The 22159-nt window shown below is 45.3% G+C and overlaps 1 protein-coding gene across 1 annotated transcript in view; it reads left to right on the plus strand.

Annotated features, from left to right (window-relative positions):
- CCDC9B (coiled-coil domain containing 9B) overlaps positions 1–22159 on the plus strand; it is a 102261-nt gene that overhangs the window by 58182 nt on the left and 21920 nt on the right. Inside the window, exons 7-10 of the mRNA XM_026651262.2 lie at positions 10733–10917; positions 14550–14611; positions 15222–15275; positions 15913–16018. Of these exons, the coding sequence (XP_026507047.2) occupies positions 10733–10917; positions 14550–14611; positions 15222–15275; positions 15913–16018 (407 nt within the window). The remainder of the gene's footprint in view (positions 1–10732; positions 10918–14549; positions 14612–15221; positions 15276–15912; positions 16019–22159) is intronic.

Raw genomic sequence — 22159 nt, forward strand, 5'->3', positions numbered from 1 at the left:
CTCCCCTGACTCTTCGGCTCTGTTTAAGAGCCGAGCGCTACCGGCTTCGGGCAGCCCCCATGCCTCCGGACCCTGCGCCGCCGGAGCCCGGGAGGGGAAGTGCCTGGCCGGGGGCACAGGGTCCGGAGGCATAGGGGCTGCCCGGAGCCCGAGCGCTACCGGCTTCACGGTTTGCCGAGCAGCCTCCAGACCCTGTGCCCCCGGCTGGGCGCTTCCCCTCCCGGGCTCCAGCTGCGCTGGGGAAGCGCCGGCCAGGGGCGCAGGGTCTGGGGGCTGCCCGGCAAACCTTGAAGCCGGTAGCGCTCGGGCAGCCCTTTTCGCGTGGCTGGGAGTGGGAGGGAGGAGGGGGTGGAGTCAGGGCGGGGAAGGGGTGGAGTTGGGGCGGGGCTGGGGGTGGGAAATGGGCGGGGCCAGGGCCTGTGGAGGGTCCTCATTTTTTATTTGTTAAATATGGTAACCCTAAAAGTGGAGAACTGGTTTGAAATCAGCAAGATGAAATTCAGTAAAGAAAAGTTCAACGTACTACACTTAGGGAGGAAAAATCAGACACACAAATGGGGAATAACTGGGTAGGTAGTAGTACTACAGAAAATGATCTCGGGGTTACAGTGGATCACAAACTGAATATGAGTCAATGTGATGCAGTTGCAAAAAAGACATATTCTGAGAGGTATTAACAAGTAGTGTCGTATGCAAGACATAATTGTTCTGCTCTACTCAGCACTGGTGTGATCTCAGCTGGAGTACTGTGTCCAGTTTTGGGCGCCACATTTTAAGAAGATGTGGACAAACTGGAAAGAATTTAGAAGAAAGCAATAAAAATGATATAAGGTTGAGAAAGCCTGCCCTAAGAGGAAAGGTTTTAAAAAACAGGCATGTTTAGACTTGTGAAAAGAAGATTGAGGGGGGACTTGATAGAAAGACTTCAAGCGTCTCAAAGATTATAACAAAGATGGTGTTCTGTTGTTCTCCATGTCCACTGAAGGTAGGAGTAGTAGTAATGGGCGTAATCTGAAGCAAAGAAGGTGTAGTTAGATATTAGGGGAAAATGTCCTAAGTATAAGGTAGTTAAGCTCTGGAAGAGACTAACAAGAGAGGGTATGGAATCCCCATCATTGGAGGTTTTTAAAACCAGGTAGACAAACACTTGTCTAGGTATACTTGCTGCTGGCTCAGCTCGGGGGGATGGAGAAGATGACTTTGGAGGTCCCTTCCAGGCCTACATTGCTATGATTCTGTGATCCCTAAATCCTTTTCAGAGTCAGTGCTTCTCAGGACACAGTCCCTCCTTTGGCCGATATGGCCTGCATTCCTTGTTCCCAGATGTGTTAAAACGTACTTAATTGGAATGCAGATTACTCTGAAGGACTGCTTTGTCCTCACCATTATTTACCACTCCTCCAATCCTTGTGTCAGCCACAAATTTTATCAGCAGTGATTTTATATTTATTTCCGGGATGTTGGTGAAAATGTTGAATAGCATCGGGCCCAGTATTGATCCTGGCAGACCCCACTAGAAACACACATGCTCAATGATAACTCCCCACTGGCACTGCTTTTTGAGACCTCTCACTTACCCATTTCTTACTCCATTTAACATGTGCTTTGTTGATATTGTAGAGTTCTAACTTTTAAAATCAGAATGTCATGTGGTATGAAGTCAAACGCCTTACAAAACTCTAAGTATTTTATATCTATTCTGTAGAGGTTCTTATGCCGAGCGTATCCGTTTTGGGGCACCTTCTGAGCATTAATGCACCTTCCCGTAGTGCATTAAGCAATGTGACTACACATCTGTCATGTGGTGCTTGTTCTCTCATCCTCTACCCAGGGATAGAAGCATGTGTAGTGGAGTGTCTTGTTTTGGCAGGGTTTTAGATTTATTTATTTAAATATGCATATTGCTGTGTGTGTGTTAGAGAAGGCACTGTCAAAGAAGTGAGCCTTGCACTTGGAGCAGAAGGTGGTGAGGTTTGTGATTGTCCTTAGTTCCTGGGGGAGTTTATTTGCACAGTATGGGACCCGCCCCCCTGAAAGCTCTGTCTACTGCCCAGACAGACTTTACCTTTATTGTAGAGAGTCCCGTTGTGCCTGAGGAGTGGAGTTGTCGATCACGGGTCTTTGTTCCGGAATTTAAGAAATCTTTTCAAGAACCTGGGCTCAGGCCATTCCATGCCTTGAAGATAAGGATGATACCTTGAACTTTATTTGAAATTCTGCGTGAAGCCAATATAGAGAGCAGAGGACAGGTGTGAAGTGTTCATGGTAACCTGTGTTGCTGAGGAGATGCGTTGAAGCAGTCTGTACTAAATGAAGTTTCCTAAATGCTGATGGGTTTCATGCCCAGGTGCAGCACAGTGCTTTCAGCCAGCCGAGAGGTAACGAAGGTGTGAATAACTTAGGCCAGGTTATTGTTCACCAGGATAGGAGAGAGTCAACCGGAGTCAACTGGCAGAAAGTATTACTCTTGGCTTCTGCTATGTGAGAGCTTAGCATCAGCAAGGAATCCAAGAATACTGTTGTATTAATTTAGATGGAATATATGGGCCCAGAGAATCAAAGTGTTAACGTGACCCTCTCTATCCAACATTAAGCAGTTATAAAAAGGTTGGGGGGTTGGTACACAGAGACCTCAGCCAGCTTAGTGCCATGAGAAACACACCATTAAAATGTTTTTTCTTTTAATTAAAGAAAAAGAAGGAAAAACAGTTAAAGCATTTGACAGTCTCCTGGATGGGATTAATGATGGTAGTAATTGTCCTTTTTGGGAAACAGAGAAGAAGTTAGTTGAAATGGACTAGAGCTGTTGTTGTTTTTGTAGCCTGACCCCATTTTCTAAAAGCCTGGACAAAACACATACAAAAGGGGAAAGAAAAGAACAGCAAAGATAATCTATGCAGCTTGTCTCTGGTGTTGATTCTCACTTGCAGCCTCACTGCTAGAGAAATACAGACTTGGCACACAGTCTTATTAGCCACCCCAAAACCTGGGAAACTTGTACCAGCACTGGGTTGTTTAGGGAATTGCTTTTATCTGACTCTCTCATCATGAATTTACAGCAGTGTTGAAAAATAAGCAGCCTTGGCCAACTAAGCCAGACTTTTATTAGACAGAAGGAAAAAGGAGAAGGATAGGAAAGAAAAGATGGGGAATGAAAAGGACACATGGGGGGAGGGGGGATGTGTGTGACAAAGTCTCACATCCTAGGGGAGAGTTAGCCAGAGCCAGTGGAGGTCTCAGCAAACCGGATGTTCAACAAATTGGTCTCTCTGCCTCCTGCATGAAGTCCGTGTCTCACTTATGGACACAAAAACATCTTTGTGCTGAGACAAATTTCAGGATCTATCTACATATTACCTGTTCTGCTATACAGGTCAGAAAGCTGGAACTTTTTACTGGCAAACTTGGAGTGGCTAGAAGCATTCCATATGCCCCATCAGTTCCAAATCCTGAGCATAGAGTGGTTTCACTTTGTGCAAAACGTCACAATCTCACAAAGATCATGTCTTCCTTGTCACTCAATATATTCAAAAGCAGCGTTGCATGCTCTTTGGCCAAGTCTCCAGGATGGACAAAAACACCCTGTGACAGGTTCCCCACACCTCCCAGGGTGCCACTTGGAACTGGGGTACCACTGAGCCCACCTGACCCACCTGTCTGGGCTCCCTTCACATGGTATTGCTGAGGCAAGTCAGTCATGCCCTCCCTCAGGCTTCAGACTGCATTTTACCAGCACACATGCAGGTAGGGACATACCCAGCTGCAGCTATGCACACAGATGCCGAGATCAGCTCTGCATGGGAAGGCTCCGCTAAGACACTGGCCAGTTACTCAAGTGCACCCCCCCCCCCGGAGTGTAAACCCAAAATTGTACCATCTTGCACTGCACAGAGAACGACTGTACAGCGTAAGCTCATGAAATTCGCCCCCTCCCTCAATGTGGACAGAGATATACACAGCTTTCTGCCCCAAGTTATGAATTCCATACATTGGGTTTTAGACAAAACAAAACAAGTTTATTAACTACAAAAGATAGAGTTTAAGTGATTATAAGGGATAGTAAACAGATCAGAGCAGATTAGCCAGCAAATAAAACAAAATGCAATTTCAGAACTAAAGAAATTGGTTACAAGTAGCAAATTCTCACCCTAAATGACGTTTTAGACAGATTACAGAGACTTGCTTGAAGCTTAAAACTCCAGATATTCCTTTCACAGATCAGACACCCTCTAGCCTGGGACCATCATTTCCCACAGTTCAGTCTTTATTCCTCAGATGTTTCCAGGCGTGTTGTCCAGGGAGAGTGAGGTACCCTCATGATGTCATTGTCCCCCTTTGATATCTTCTTTTCAATTGCTGGAAAGTTCTTTTGCTGTGACCTGGGTCAAACAGTTCCCATTATGTAGTGCTATCTCATAGAGAGGTTTCTATTGTACACATTTCCAGGAGTAATCCTTGTGGTTGTGTGCATTTCCTCAATTAGCCATTAGCATTGTTTGGCCTTTTTACTGTTGTACCTGAAAGGCTGCTTGTGGGTGTTTTCAACCTCACAACATGTTTCAGTAAAACATACATAGCCAAACTTCATAACTTCACATATGACGATAGCACATACAATCCAATGATATATTAATGTCTAGCAGATCAAGACTTTTAGAATGATACTTCACAAGGCATACTTTGTTCAAAACAGATCCTAATACATGACAGTGGTGAATATTGGGGTGCCAGGGTGTCACACACCCCAGCACACCATGCTCTCAAACTGTCCATGGACGGGTGAAAGGGGTTCATGCCCTGACCCTACCTGGCACCGCCCTCAGGGCTGTCCCAGAAATTTGTGTATTTGCAGGATCGAGTCAGATCTGGGAACTTCACTACATGAAGAGAAGAGTGGGGGGGGGGGAGATTTGATAGCAGCCTTCAACAACCTGAAGGGGGGTTCCAAAGAGGATGGAGCTAGGCTGTTCTCAGTGGTGGCAGATGACAGAACAAGAAGCAATGGTCTCAAGTTGCAGTGGGGGAGGTCTAGGTTGGATATTAGGAAACACTATTTCACTAGGAGGGTGGTGAAGCACTGGAATGGGTTACCTAGGGAGGTGGTGGAATCTTCATCCTTAGAGGTTTTTAAGGCCCGGCTTGACAAAGCCTTGGCTGGGATGATTTAGTTGGTGTTGGTCCTGCTTTGAGCAGGGGATTTGACTAGATGACCTCCTGAGGTCTCTTCCAACCATAATATTCTATGATTCTATGATGCCTAGAGTGACACCATCATCTGTGGTGGCAATGGTCCTTAGTAGACTGTGCATGTTTGATAAGCGGCGGTGAGGATGTCATCTGGGTCCCTTTCTTGGCCCAGTCGTCAGGACATCTCAGGATTAGGACGATGAATGCCCAGCAGAGTTACAGTAGATCCCGGGTTCCCAGGAGACGGTACTGGTGGCAGCCATGATGGTAAAGCTCAATCCTTCCCCTTCTTTCAGTCAACAATTGTCCCCCTTTGCTCTGCCATTGCTAATTTTCACCCCCCAAATTCTCTTTGAAAACCCCAAAAGGGAGTGATGGATGGAATAATTTATCCCCTCGTTATTTTGTCCACCTATTAGGCCTAATGTCCAACAAACCAAGTTTGGTCCATTGATTTCTGGTCCCTCACTTTTTTAGTTTACCAGGCATGATTTTAACACAGTTCTTGAGTTCTATCAGCAGGCTTTTTTGTTTGGACTAACTCAGGCTGTCTCCCTTTTGCATCTTTCCCCATCAATATTTATTGTTATAAGTTATTGTAACATTTAATGAACTTTCACTCACTTCTTACAATTGAATTTAAAATTGGGTAAATTTGTAGAACGAACTATTGCAACAGTAATCCTAAACTATAGCTCTAATTGACTAATTATGGGTGTGTCTCCTTCAATCAAAGGAGACTGCACTGTAGCTGAAAAGGCTTTACCTTTATCAATTAAGTTTGTAATGTCATTCTGTAGCAACTGAATCTGATATCAGCTTTTCCATATTTTTCCCTGGTATTAATATCAAGCTAAGTGTCTTATAGTTATCTAGTTCATACCGCTTGGACTTTCTGAATATTGGCACAACAGTAGTACTCTTCTGGTCTTTTGGAATTTCTCTGGGATGAAGATCTCCTTAGCCAACTCTTTTAGGACTCTTGGGTGCAAGTTATTAGGGCCTGCTGATGGGCTGGAAAGAAATTCATCAGCCTCATATCATACGAATACATCATCCTGCTTCTTTCCAAATACAGAACAGAAATATTTATTGAACACTTTTTACATCATTATTAACAATTTTACCATCTCCATCTAATAATGTACTTATATCCGTAGACTTATAGACTTTAAGGACAGAAGGGACCATCATTATCATCTAGTCTGACCTCTTGCACATCGCAGGCCACAGAACCACATCCACCCACTCCTGTAATAGACCCATAACCTCTGGCTGAGTTATTGAAATCCTCAAATCATGATTTAAAGACTTTGAGTTACAGAGACTCCACCATTTACCCCACACCATTGCTGGTATTTGTTTAGTTCTTAATATTCTTTAAAAGCTCCTTATTGTCCTTAGACTGTCCAGCCATGGAGTTTTCCCTGATGTCTTTAGCTTCCTTTATCCATTTTCTACACTTCATAAATTTTTATTTACATTGATTGCTCTGTACATTGATTGCTGCATGAGACCTCCAGCATGTCTCCCAAATTCAACTCCTCAATAAGAACACCATTTCTGTCAACACACTAAGCACCTATCTGTAAAGAATAACTCATTTCGTTTTCTGGTTTGATTCAGTGGCCTGTAACAGACCCCCCACCAGACCCCATCCTGGGCTTTGTTAGTCACCACGTTGATCCATATGTATTCAAGATCTTGAGGTTCTGAATTATCAACAGGGTCCTAGTTTTCCATGATAAAAAAACAAAATTCTACAATTAAAAAAAAATATAAAAATCCGTGTTTTTCTGCAATTAAAATAAACACTGAACTTTGGTTTCCCTAGCCACAAGATATATAGGTATCCACGGAACACAATGTTTTACTAATACAGTGGAACCCCGTTTATCTGATCTAATAGGGACCAGGGCCAGATTAGATAATCAACAATTCGGATAATCCGGAGAGCTTCAGCTGCCAGTGGCCAGGCATGGGCTGTCAGCCCTGGTTTGGTTAATACAGAGAGCCAGATAATGGAAGCTCAGACAAATGGGGTTCTATTGTACATGTTTTTATTTTTTCACAAAATGTAAAAACTAAAGATTCTCTTTAAAAATGCAAATTCTGTGTTTTTCCAGGGAAAACAGATTTCTAGGATCCCTGATTATCAATAATTGTAAAACAAGCAACAGTGACTAATGTAGAGTGCCCCCCCCCGACACACACGTGCACACACACCTTTTACCCACTCTATTCCTCCTGAAGAGGTGATAATCCATCATGTGAAATGTCCCACCAGGTTTCAGTATTGCCAATTGCATATATTTTTCTCGATGATAATTTCTTATTCCTCGTAGTTGTTAACCAGACTCCTAGCATTGGTATATAAGCAGCTGAAAAATGTCTTCTCTTCACATGTTTTGTCACATCAGTTCAATTTGTTTGTGATGTCTTGAGTTTTAGTTTTGTACAGCATTTGTCTCCGTAGCACCTCCTCTTGTGTAGGTAGCTCAATGCCATCCTAGATGCTCCAACTAGTCTTCTACAGAGAAGGTTAGCCCCCGATCTGTGAGATGCCAGCCATCCCATATGTACAGCCTTCACTCCCACTGGAATGTGGCCACAAAAACTACACCTTCAGCCTCACACCAGCTATGCAGCCAACAGTTCACCTCCTGTATTTTCTGCCTTCTCTTGCTCATTGGATTGGAAGGATCTCTGATGAGATCACTTGGACTTTTCTTTTCTTTTCTTCCACTCCCTTCCAAGGTGCCTGAGGTCTTCTCTAATTTGAACAGTTCCATGTGATGCTGTGTCATTGGCTCCAATGTGTATCATCATCAGTGGACAAACAACTTCATAATCTTGTCTAGTCATTCAGTTACTTCTCATATTTTCACTCCACAGAGACAGCACACGGTCTTATTGTCCCTGTGTCCCTTCTTCGTAATATTGAGTTACCAGTGATGATTGTCTGTATTCTTATTATGGTTGACGAACCTCACTTGGTTGCTGCTCATTTCATACTACAAGAACACCCATCAGGTATGTCCCCGGTAGCTTTTTCCATTCCTCTAGAGACAGGTTCTTCTGTAGCTGACTGGCTGAGCCTCTGAAAATGCTTTGATACTTCTGGTGAAGTTGTGAAGTTGAATGACTCTTGGCTCTCTTTCCCCTCTTGTTAAAAATCACCTGTCCACTTTGGATTCTACTCTCTCCAATTGCCTTATTGCTGATCCGTCTAGGGTGACCAGACAGCAAGTGTGAAAAATCGGGATGGGGGTGGAGGGTAATAGGAACCTATATAAGAGAAAGCCCCCAAAATTGGGACTGTCCCTATAAAATCAGGACATCTGGTCACCCTAGATCCGTCCCCTTGTGGCATCTGACAGTGGTTTCCAAATCTGGTTGTCCAAGAAGTCTTTGCTGTCTCAGATGCTGTACAATATTACAAATTATGCTTCCAGACAACATATCTTCTCCTCCAGTACAGCCACCAGCTTGCATTTCATACACCAGAAATCTATTCTGTCTTCTGGCAGAAAGTAAAACATAGCACATCCAAGGTGGATCACAGCACTTGTTCTCTTCTAAGCCATATCTGCTCTCTGGTGTAGAGCCAAACCTAAAACAGGAATCACACTCCCTCTCTAAACTCCCACCAAAACTCATCCAGTATACCATTTGCCTAGCAACTGACATATACCAAACCTCACTACTCAGCTCCCTCCCTCACAAACGAGGGAATAACCAGACAAATTTCAAAAACTCCGGGGAGGGCGCCGGGGGGGGAGGGCGGCCGGAGCCCCGGGGCAAGGGTGGCGAGCCCCGGTGGGGGCTCGGCTCTCCCCCCGGCGGCCGGGGGGAGGGAGCCGGAGGGGAGGGCGGCCGGAGCCCTGGGAGGAGGGCGGCGAGCCCCGGCGGGGGCTCGGCTCTACCCCCCCCCGGCGGCCAGAGCGCCGGGGGCAGGGTGGCGAGAGGGCGGCGAGCCCCGGCTGGGGCTCGGCTCTCCCCCCGGCGGCCGGGGGGAGGGCGGCCAGAGCACCGGGGGGAGGGCGGCGAGCCCAGCTGTGGCCCCGCTGCGGCCGGAGCGCCGCGCCGCCCCCCTCCAGGTGCCGCCCCAAGCACCAGCTTGGTTGCCTGGTGCCGGCCCTGGTCTCAGCCACAGCAGAACAGTTCAATGGTTGGGCTGACTGAGACTTATTTTATCACATACAGCCAGTCAAAACCCAGTTCAGTCACCATTTACAATATGGAAGTGGGGTGGCGGCATAACAGGTGACAGCATATTGCTCATAAACAGCTTTGGTCAGTAAGTGGCACGACCCAGTCCTTCAGAGCTGTCTGATGCTCGCAGGGATGTGTCACTTGGGGTAACCGAGACTTATTTCATCACATACAGTCACTCAAATCCCAGCTCCTCATTTGATTATTTAGTTAATAAGTAATTAAGGAATTAGCCATTTAATTTTTATCACATTAACTTATTGTAAGATTCCATTTTTAGAAATTTTATCGATTTAAAAAATATATAATTTTGGCCTTTGAATAAGGAACAGAGAACTCTGAGTAAGGAGCTGGTACCACAAATAAGGAACTGGGAAAAGGAACCAACTTCAGCCTCCTCCTCCAGTGGAGTCTATTAAGCTGTCACTGTGTTACACACATCTCCCTCTGATACACTCAGCTTTGTTTTGCACTGTCTCTTTGTTGAGAGTTTAAATATTTGAACAGCAACAGCACTCAGCTCTTACAACATGGCGGGGGCACAAGTGGGGAAAGTAAACAATCCCCTGCTCAAAGGATATTGTTCTGACTTATGCATGTGATGCTCATTATACAATGCACTCTGCACTAGGTGTCAGCATCAGCCAGTCCATCTTGAGTTACAGAGCACTCACCAATGGTTGCAAAGTGACTCTCTTCCCTACTCCCCAATGTTGGAGGGTGAAAGGGTTGGGGGAAAAGATTGTGCCTGTTACCTTGGACCCGTAAAGAATTCCAGGGTTTTTTGGAATTCTTATTCCCTGGCCTTCTGAATTCACATAATTTAGTTACTCAGAAATTGTTCTCTACAGAAAAAACATTGGAGAACTCTGTTCCAAGCACTTCTAGGACTAGCTAGATACACTAGATAACACTGGGCTGCTTTGGATGAGTGCCTTTTCTGGGAACAACAAGGGTGTGATTTTTTAACCTATTAAGCATGAAGTTGCGGAGACACAGTGCATGAATGACTACTGCCTAATTTATGCATCTAATTACTGGGACTTAATACAGAAATCAGGTAAATTGAACATGGGAATCAGATAACGGCCATTTGCACACACGAGCACAGTAACGTGTTTTCAAAATGGTTACAACTCAAGGCATATATCTAGCCAGAGAATATTTAGACAGAAAAGTCACATTTCAGAGCAGCTGCTACCAGTTTCTAAAAGCAAGTTGTTTACAAGGCTTCTAATAGAATTCGCACCGGCCTAATGCGGAAATCTTGTTGGACACAGTTTCTGGTTGATGGTATTGTATTAATGAGTTGCTCATTGGTTTCCACTAGGAGGGAGGGAAACCTCTCCAGAAGAGTCCAGGAGACATGGGTTTCACCATGACTGGACGGGAACGCTCAGAATACGTGCGATGGAAGAAAGAACGAGATCAGATCGACCTTGAGAGGCTAGCGCGCCACAAGAACGCAAAGGGCGAATGGCGACGGGCTTGGGATATAGAAAAGTCAGAGCACATGTAGGTCATCTACACCTCTGAGGTGCCTAGCATGCTACAGGCCCTATTACGGCGAATGATAGGTTCTGGCAGTAGGTCTGTATTCTGATGGGACATTGTGAGCTGGCAAACTGTGAAACATTAAATCCCAGTGGCTGATCAGCATGGGATCTACAGGGACTCTGAGAGCTGTAGAGGGGGTTGAATCACATCCCATTCTCTCTACCTCTATAGAGGGGTTAACCCCCAGCTAATTCCACTGGTCCTACACAACTTCAGGCATAGGGGACTAATGGAGGCAGGAAGAAGCTGGGGCCTAAAAGGGACAGCTGGGCAAATCCGCTTTGATATTTCAAACCTTGTCGTCCAGTCGTCATGATTTCTCCTTTTCATTTCCATAAAAAGCCAGCCCACCTACATCATCCTTACCTTATAAAGTAACCTCCTGCAGACATTCCAGTGTACTCTCTGTCATGGGCAGGGCCATCCTTTGTCAGATCAATGACCGGCACGGTGTATAGTACTGTGGGACGACTCTCATCATGGTATTGCAGAGTAATGAGGTAGCTTCCCTTCATTTACATTCTGCCTCTTTAGCAACCCGCCCGCAGCTGAAATGCACTGGCCAGGTGGCTTTTGGGAGTGGAACACACTGCACACACTGGCCCAAGGGCTTTGGAGTATGGCTCGTTACATGCACTGGATTGAAGATTCGTACCATTATATGCTCTAGACAGAGCGGTTTTCCTGGTGCCAGACTCACATCATGCACTATACAGAGGGCTTTTCCAGGACAGGTATGCGGGATGGTCCTTTGGTTAAGCGCTAGAATGGGTAGCTGGAAGATCTCAGTTCCGTTCCCACCTCTACCACAAACTTCCCATGTGATCTTGAGAAAGTCACTTAAAGCCTGATTTTTCAGAGATGCATTGGGAGTTGTGGGTTTATAGCACCTCTGAAAATATGGTTCTTAACCTTTCTGTACCTCAGTTTGCCCATTTGTAAAGCAGGGATAATACTTACCTAACTCACAGCCAGTTGGTGAGGCTCCATTTATTAACATTAGTAAAGTACTTTGAAAGCCTCAAACAGAAAGTTCTATGAAAGTGCATAAAGTTAATACTTATTACTTTATTTATTATATGTAATAGGTGGAGAGTTTCCGGGGGTGGAACTGTGCACAGGGTAGAAAGCTTTCGGCATGAAAGCTCCCACAGAGAAGTTTTTTACCATTCACTATTTCAGCAGCTGCCCTATATACACTGTAGAAAACCACATGATAAATTCATTTATCATGCACCCTTGACAATCTCACCTGTACTCTGCTCACTGATCCATCTCCCTGGGACTTGCTGTAATGTTCCAAATCACCAAACAGCTTCCAACAGGCTCCCACCTTTTTAAAATAAAGTCTCCCTGCCAGGATTAAAGAGATGGCTAGCAAATTTGTTACATTTTACCCCCGGAGGAGTTGGAAGACTCTTTTTACCTCTAAGATTTCAGTGATTATATTATTTCAGCTGTCTTGTGACACTGTCATGTAAGATGGAGGTCTTTAAAATGAAACAATTAAAAACAAACCCTCAATCTGCCATATATTTGTTTCCTCTGTCTCCCCCAAATGTGGAACTTCCACCCCAAAAATTACCCTGCCTTGAGGCCTAATTAATATTCAGACAGGTTGTAATGATGCTGCCAGTGGGAGCTAGCTGAGGTCACTCAATTAGGGTGAATTGCAAACAGAACGGGGCAGACAAACCCCAAAAGCTGGTGGATATTCCAATACTTAGATTTGCCAAGCCAGCACAAAACAGCTTCTGTATTACCTCACTGGTTACTCAGAAGTCCAAACAACGCAGTTCCCTTAAAGTGCCCAGTCTCAGGCCTCCATCCAGACACCCATGTCAAACATATTATGATGATTACTGAAAATCTTATCTCATCATATAAAAGAAAAGGTTCTTCTGATCCCAAAAGACCAGCCACAGCCCTAGGTCAATATAAAACTTAGATCTTATCCCAAATACACACTTATAGCCAATCCTTAATAACTAAACTAAAATGTATTAAAAAAGAAAAGAGAGAGTGTGTTGGTTAAAAGATCAATATACATACAGACTTGAATTCAATTCTTGAGGTTCAGATACATAGCAGAGGTGAGCTTGTAGTTGCCAAAAGTCCTTTTAGAAATAGTCCATAGGTTATAGTCCAATGTCCATATTCAGGGTGACTCCAGTCAGTGACTGGGGATCTCAGTCCTTATGGCTTAGGGTTTTCCCTTCTTGAAACCCAAAGCAGATCTGAGATGAAGAAGGATCGTGTCCCAGGGTTTTTATACCTTTCCTGCAGCCTTTTGGCCTGAGAAAACAATAGGCTTAACTCTCCTTCTCCCAAACATTGTGGCAATTAGCACAGGATAACTTATCCATTAAATAGTTCAGATACAGGTTACCACAACCTTCAAAGAAACATATAGACAATAATACTGTTTCACTCAAGTGTCTTCCTAAATATTACTACTCCTTTATTGATCTTTGAATCAAAGCCATGGTAATAGACAAGACTTGTTTGCTTACATCACAAGACCTGAGCAAACATCTACCCTTCTATCTCTAACAATGCAGGCTTGCATTTCAAAGCTCTATTCATTTACATATCTTCCTAACCAGTCGCTAAAGTTCGGCCATGGGTCAGGTCAGTCTGTGAGTTAATTAATTCTTTCTGGCCCTGTCACCTTTCAATGAGATATTATATTACACTCATAACGTCACACAGGTCAATAATAGGTTTTCTATACATAAAGATATCACAGCTTTAATGTCCGGTATCTTGCAGCTGTATGGGGATAGAATCGGGTACTTTATACCAATGGAAAGGGGAAATTCCCAGCTTCCTAATTGGAGGCACCGCCAGGAGGAGCCCACGATATTGTAACCTTTTAAATTTATTGTCAGAGACAGACTATTGAACTAGATGGGCCACTTCTCTGATCTAGTATGACAAATCCTATGTTCCTAGAGAAAAGCGATTTTAGGTCATTTTTAGTGGTTTGTGTGGCTCCCCCCTGCACCTTGCATAATTGGACTCATGGGAATAAGGGCACCTGGCTTTACAGGTGGACGATACAAAAAATAATCCTGATTAAAAAATCTTGACATCTCCAGAAGATTCCTAAAATAGTTTCCCTGTAATACATGTGGCATATACAGAATACAAGATGGTCTGTTGTGGGAATAAAAGCTTTAGAAGGTCTCCTTTGGGGTAAGTAACATGCTCAGTAAAATGTGCCTTTAGAAGGTCTCCTTTGTAGTGGAAGTATATGTGACTGGTGGATATGGCTTCTCTAGGAGTTAGTCGACACTTGCAGCTGAGCTGCTGAAGCATTTCAGTACTTCAGTGTAGCCACTCACTACAGTGACGGGCGGGATGCTCATAGACTTTAAGGTCTGTCAGCTCCTTCCCAACAGAGGGAAGCTAGGTCAACAGAAGAATTAGGGGGATAGGCCATCTTAATTATGCCACTCAGGTTTGGATTTTTCATACCTCTGAGCAACGTAGCTGGGTTGACTTCACTTTTGAGCATAGACCTGCCTGCTGCTTGCTTATTGAAGTGAATGGGTTTGTATCTGACAATGCCCGGTTTTTACCTGCAGGTTTGAGGAGGACTTTACTAAGGATGGGGAGCCAGTCTTGGATAATCTCAGCAGTAAGAAAGGTGAGAAAGGGAGACACCGGTCCTATTTTGACATTTGTTAGCCATGAACATGTGGCTCACTGGTCCATGTCAGGTGTGAAAGATCCAGTCCTGGGATGCTTTGCTATCCATCAGGCCTGCACAGAAATGGCTCTAAAATCAGTACATAGGTCTTAGCACTCTCTGCTTTGCAGAGTGCTCAGTGGATCTAAATTGTGTGCGTAGTATCACTACTCTCCGTTCCCCAAAGTGCAGCCGTGACTAATTCAATAACTTGGGCCCAGATTCTCAATGGGAGTTGAGCACCGAAATGCCTTTGAGGATCTAGGCCTTGAACTCTCTGCTCTTTATGATGTTATAGGATATAGAGAAGCTTAGAATTGGCTCCTTTCCCAAGCGCTGGTTTCACAAGGAGTCATATTGCAGAGCTCTCCTGCAGCTCATCATCTGTGCTCCCAGGGGCACATGCCAGCTTCTTAATTAGGATAAATCCACCACAGTTCCCGTTCTCAGGAGATGTACTGAGGGAGTGAGGCTTTGCTGCTAGAACACATCACATGAACAACATGCTCTCCGTTGTGCTTTCATTATATAACCCTACTGCCTTTTTGTGCGTGCTGTGTCTGTTCAGGGGGAAGAAATGCCAGGAAATTCCAGCACAGGTCCTTTCCTTCTGAAGGGAGAGGTGAGTAGAGCCCGTGAATGGCCTTAAGTTGAACTACTGGGCGCTCGCTCTCATTACACCATGCTGTGGTCCAGGGTCTCACATACACTGACCAGTGAGGGAGTTCTATGCAGATGGGAGTTGGGGCTGGAGTACCGTCTCAATAGTGGACATGTTGGATATAAGGAGACCTGGGAATATAAGGTCCATGCATGCTTCAGGTTGCATTTTCCTAGTGGCTGCCTCCTTTAGCCATGTTCCTTACCCCTCTCTGTAATGGGACTGATACCTGCAGAAGGATCCTGGGGGGCAGTGTGGTAGCTAAGTGACACTGAACTGAAACAGAGATAATGGGGGATTGTGGTCAGGGGGAATTTTGGCTTTGCAGCTTTATATTTTCCTCCCCTCCCACACAGCCCCCTTCTTTAGGAAATACATTCACAAACTCTAGTGATAAAATGAGTCTGGCCCCCACCTCAATGAGTACAGAGCATAAAACCACCAGACAGATCTTACTGTTATGACTTTCTGCTGTCCCTTAGCTCAATGCCAGGCGGCAGAGCTGTAGGAGGAGAGGTGCTAGGACAGCGCCAGTTTCCAGCACAAACCCACTGCTGGATATACTAGCCCCAAGCTCTTTGTACATCATGTCTTTCAGGTGGAGGACAAAGCACTACGAACACAAGTGAGTCTGCTTCCAAAACAGTACCAGTTGTGAGCAGTAAAGCCAGAGGAAAGGATAGACTGACTGGCAGAGCCAGAAGGTAAGAGGACAGTAAGCAGGACATTATGGAAACCATTTTGTAACCATTGCTAGAGGTCTTGCTGTGCAGTTCCTTGCTTCATTTGGAATGTCTGAGCTGCTACGATCCATAGGGAGTGCTTCAGGCCAAGGATTACATCATTAGAATTGCATCCCCATTTTTGTGACAGAGCCTGGTGGGACATCCAGTTAGAGACTTGGGCTCCCTGTAGAAGGATTATGTCCCCCTCACACGCCAGCTGCACAATCTTCATTGATGGGGCACAAATAACTGATGGATCAGACAAACGAGTCCTGACAGACTGGGCGATACGTGCCCACTCCCAACCCCCAGCCTGCTGAACATGTCCTCTCCTGTTTTCAGGCTTTGCTGGCCCAGGGAGCAGGCCTCCTGAGATTGTTCCCAAGGGAGCAGCTAGTAATTAGAATGACTGACTCCTTCTAGAGACCTTCCCTCTAGCACTCAGCAACTTTTATGAATATGTATATATATGTTGTATGTAAAAATATTGAGAGGGACTCTCCCCTCAGCTCAGCCCCACCCCCTGTATGTGACTGGAGTGGTGTAAAGGGACCATAAAAGCCCTGATTGAGCCAAGGCAGAATTCTCCAGCACAGGCACATTGGGCTTGTCTACAAGGAGACTTAGTGCACAGCCAGCCAGGGTGTAAATCTACAGTGCACTAACCTGCCTCATACTAAGTTGCCCTGGGGTCCTGCTACTGGGCACTACAAGTTCCATAGTGTGCTTTGGCATACTGCTGTTTGAAACAACCTCTGTTAGTAAAACAAGCCGGGGTGTTCTAAGGATAGGGAGGGAGCCCAGCTGTGTGAAGGGCATGTTGGGAGAGGCAGGGCCATACTACGTAGCACTGTAAAGATTTCAGATAGTGCTGCTACCCATAAACACCTCACAGGGCACTGCCCCAAGCCGCAGAAATCCTCAAAATCAAAAAGGGCATGAAGCTGCTTACAGCTATCTTAGCCCCTACTCCCCCTGGGTTGCAAGTTTTTCCTGAGCTTCTTAGAGGTACAACACAAAATGGTACCCATCAAGAAGACATTGCTTCTAACTGCAGAGTTAAGATCGCATTGAGATAAGCAGGACTAAAATCCCTGGGCCTTATTTGCCTATTTCAACAGTTTTGCTCTGATCTAATTCCACTGACTTCAGCGAAACATCTATTGATTACACTGGTGTAAGGGAGAGGAGAATCCAGCTAGCCACTTCTGTTTTATACTTTAATGATTCAGTTTAGCTTCCAAATTTGGCACACTTCAAGGCAAACTCCAGCCTTCCAATGCTACACTACCTAACGGTTTAATAACAATTCTAATCTTCAAACTACAATCATACTGTGTACCAGCCAACAAGAGTAGTCTAAGTTGATTCTATACCCAAAACTTAACACATCAAGACCACAAACAAAATTCTACTATATGTTTACAGTGTGTTTTTAAAATAATCAGGTCAGTCATGCAACAAACACACAGCTACACTGATGCATAAAGAGATATGTTTCCTATCTACATCTACAATATGTTACAGAACGTTGGTAAGCTGGTACCTTGCTGTGTAGTATTAGTTTCTTGATATATGCACTGAAGGTGACAGCACTCTTGAATTGAAATTGAATGTGTTAGAGAGGCTGATCATGTGAAGTATGGTGACATGTCATGATGGCAGTGGGACTGGCATTGTCTTATATATGGCTGTTTTAACTTACGATTTCCTTGCTTTTTAGTTTCTGCATTGTGAGGAAAGACATTTGAGCAACCTTACTCTATGTTAATTACATTTTGTGTTGGAATACATTTATAACAGAGAGATGGGTCCTGTTATGTCTCCTCAAATCCAATCAGCTAATCACATCTTAAGTTAATTACAAAACATTAATTGGGTAAGAATAACATCAACAGCAAAAAATAATCAAGTTATCACAGTCTTTGTTTATAAGCTACATTAAGCCCCACTTCATTTTGACGTTCCATCTCCAGTCAGCCACAGTAGCAGCTGTTTCCAAAAGAAAAGGTGCCATGCAGCTCTGCCACACAGACAGTTCTTGACCTCAAAAGGGAAAGTAACTACCCAATGTCACCCCAGTTCCTAATACTCTAGCCCCCACAGGCCCAAACCAGATTCCCAGATCTGAACAACTCCAAACTTGAAGTTTGTGATTTAGGGCCATCTGTAATATATGCACAGGAATTACTTCACCCAATGAACTGCAGCCACCTCTGGGGTGGACTACCCAACACTGTATAACAGGAAGCAAAGGACAATACTGTATCCATCTGAAACTACTGGGGGAATTTAGAGAGGTCAAATGTAGTATCCAGCTGACAAGGGCACTGGGGCTAGCGCCCCTGCTGTTGTGAGAATGAAGGTACTATGGACTTATAACCACAGGTGGTCAGGACCTTAGTTTTCCATCTCATATGAAAGACAGCACTTTCACAACACAGTGTCCCCAATACCATACTGGGGTTAGGATGACCACCCATCCCGATGGGTGGGACAGTCTAGAAAGGCAGAGTTCAGGTGCCGGTCCTGGGCTGAATGACTCCAGGACAGCATTTGTCCTGGATTCCCTGTGGTGCTGCTCCGTGCCTGCCTGAGGCTCAGCCTCATCCCAGTGTGGGTGGGGGGTGAGGTGGGCATTTCCCCAACCACCATGAAGCCCCGCCCCTGCTTCTCCTTCCTCCCCCCCCCCCCAAACCATGCCCCCTGGCCAGGTCGGAAGCTGGAGCTGGGCCATGGTAAGATCTGCCCAGGGAGTCCAGGGGTGGCCTCAGGGAAAGAGGAGAGGAGGGGCAGGGGCAGGGCCATGGCGGGGACAGGGCTCCTGTATGTGTCCTGCTTTTGCCTTTTGAAAAGGTGGTCACTCTAACTGGGTTGTAGGTTCAGCCCTGAATCAGAGGAAAGACTACCAGCTCCAGAATCACCATCACTGGTTCCTCCAGCACTTCAGCAGTTAAGTTAGTATCACCGCTCAGAACTGCACGCCAAGCCGAGTGTCCAAAACTCGTTTTATAATGGACCGTGTTCCATTCCTTGAAAATAAACACACTAACAGTCCCCACCTCTGGAGAGTTTGCTGGACAACTTCTTGTTCCAAGAACAGGCTGTGTCTTGCTAAGGGAGATGCACATAAGTCCCCCAAGAGCAGCTACTCTAGGAAACCGAACAGAACAAACAAATTGTATTTTCCATGGCTGGGCTGCCCTGGGAATGTGAGATGAGCCATTATAAAGATGATTTTCTTTTATTCCTCCTTCCCTTTAGAGTCTGCTAGTTTTCATGACTTTTCATGGGGGGGACAGATAGCTCAGTGGTTTGAGCATTGGCCTGCTAAACCCAGGGTTGTGAGTTCAATCCTTGAGGGGGCCACTTGGGGATCTGGGGCAAAATCAGTACTTGGTCCTGCTAGTGAAGGCAGGGGGCTGGACTCGATGACCTTTCAAGGTCCCTTCCAGTTCTAGGAGATGGGATACCTCCATTAATTTCTATTTTTGGGAGGACGGGGTTGCGGGTGGGTAATTTAAGGTTGCCGAGCATGCAGTAGCTGTGAATTCTGCTTCAGCTTGGGTCTCCCACCCTATTCTCTAGAATGATGTCCGCTAAGAGGTGCTGGGGTGGGAGTGGGCTTGGGGTACTTTCTTAGGAATGACATCTGCTTGGGACAAGTGCCTCAAAGAGTCACATAAAAGACCCCTGATAACTGCTCTGGAGCTCATATTCTGGACGATTGGCTGGGAAGGATGAATTGCAGGTGCACTTTGGCTTTTGAAACAGTCTAATTCCTCATGAATAAAATGCTGTATTGCTGCTGCTCCTAAGGGCCTGGAGATACAGAGGGGCAGAATGGCTTCCTAAACAGCTTCATACATAGGGAAGGGTGGTTTATTTTGGTCAAAGCTCAATTTCACATCTTTGGCTCTGCACCACTTTTCCCATGGAGTGAAGGCTAGGACATGCCTCTGGGCCCTTCTGGGAAAGGCAAATGCAGCCAAGATGATGGGAACCATGAAGTAAATTTATCAGCAAGTGATCTATCTGCCAAGTGTTGGCTGCTCTGATTCTGGTCCATGCCCTCTCTGTGCTCTTTCCCTGCTCCCAATCAGTGGGATATAAGGAGCTGGTTTAGGAAGAATGACGATGTTAGAAAACCCTAACAACATTAGGCCTCATCCCCTCCAAATGTTTAATCTTTAATACAGCCTAATTCTAGTTGGTTCCTAGGCAGTGAGCTAAGTAGTTGATGTATTCTTGTTTTATAGATATTTTAGCTATAAAATTAGGCTCTGTATAATTAGTTTTGTGTGTAATTATCATTAAAATGCTATGCACTAAAAAGCAGTCCAAGTTCTTGAGCTGCTTATTGGAATTAACAAGGAGAGTTGTTTGTTTCCCTTCAAGATAGGGCAGACTGACAACAGCATATTACACAATGCTCCGTGCTGGCCGGAACATAGCAATTGCCATACTGCAGTAGGCACAGGTGGGATAATCTGCCCCCCACCCCGCTGTAGAACTCCTCTTGATCTCTGATAGTTGGAAGAGACTGGCTTTAGCTCTGAAGCATGAGGTTTGAAATTCAAGGTGCTGGTTAGTAACCATAAAGCTTTAACTGGTTCCTGGACCATTTAGTTTAGAGATAGTGTCTTTTGTTTGCCATTCAATCAGGACTGTGCTCAGAAGGAATGCTGTGGCTATCTGTCACAAGGCTAAAGTTCACGGAAGCAAGGGTGTTCCCAGTGTCAAGCCCTTATCTCTGGAATCTTATCCTGGTGCATATACATCTGAGCCTGAAATTGGCCAGTTTTAGAGTGAGCTGCAGAACATCTTTGTTCTTGTTTCCCACCAACAGCAAGCCTGGGAATCTCCTCACACCGGAGCTGGCTTTTTGCCTCTTTTGATGCTCCCAAGGAAGATGGGTCAGTTTTTGCAGAGGACATGCTCCCTGCTTTGGGAACATGATGCATGGTACCATTCTTAGCTATGTAAAGTTGTACCAGGTGACAGGTACCTTATAAAGGCTTGTAAAAATATAACATTAACTTGCGCTACCAGAGCCCCACTTATGAACACGGGTCCAAACAAGCTAAGATCCTTTGTGCCTTGGACATCTCCTATGATGGTCTCACTGTGCTTTTTAGAAGTCCACTACCACTGCTTTGGTCTTAAGGAAATAATTATTCCTGCTATACCTGATGCGGTCACTGGTGGGTGTGTAACGCCTGCACACTGCTGGGTCTTCCTTTCGCGGCAGCCCAGGCCTTCTGAGCATTGAAACGTCAGTTTGTCATTCCTGAGCATTGGGCTTCAACCAGTTTGCACATTCACACAGACTCAGCTCAATCAGTGGCAGAGTCAAAACAAGCCTTTTTTGTGGGAAGGTTTTAAAGCAAAAAGATCTTCCCTGTGGAGATAGCATTCCCCATAAACCCTTCTTTGTTTCTCTGCCCCACCCTCCTTTTTGGGCCTCCAAACCTCAGCTAATCAGTTTATGCAGCACAGTTTTTAGAACCTTCTGATGAAGGGTTCAAAGCATGTGCTTCAAGAAGTATATTTGGCCTGTCATTATTATTCCTTTTTTGTATTATCGTAGAAGCTAGGACCCCTAGTCATGGGCCAGGACACCATTGTGGTAGGTATCGTCAGACGCTACCGGTGTGGTGCTCTGCTCTATTCAATGTTGATATCAGTCAGCTGCGTGCGTGTGTTCCCTCTGTGTGCTGCCCCGGCTCTGCGCAGATAGCTGACACAGCAGACCCCGAGAGAACCCACAATGACCACAGACTCTCTTAAGGTACGAAGGCACCCGGGCCAGGTTTATCGTCGAAGAGAAACACAGTCTCTAGCTCCCTGGATTAGATATGCAAGGTGCTGCTAGCTAGTACATATGTGCGTCCTGGCAATGGACCGGCTCAGTCAGTGGCGGGACTTTCCACTGCCCCCTAGGCCAGACAAAGACACCGCCCCAGGGATGCATTCTTGTACACAGGTACAAACAAGTTACACATCACTCCTGATGTAGTGAGGTGCAACCCCTCTATGTAGCAAGGTGTCGCCTCTCACCTTGTACATGTTGGTTCGAACAAAACAACTCTATCCAGGGCTGGGTCTAGGCACCAGCAT

The sequence above is a fragment of the Terrapene carolina genome, unplaced genomic scaffold (assembly GCF_002925995.2).
Source record: "Terrapene carolina triunguis isolate 2854851 unplaced genomic scaffold, T_m_triunguis-2.0 Scaffold96, whole genome shotgun sequence".
NCBI lineage: Eukaryota > Metazoa > Chordata > Testudines > Emydidae > Terrapene > Terrapene triunguis.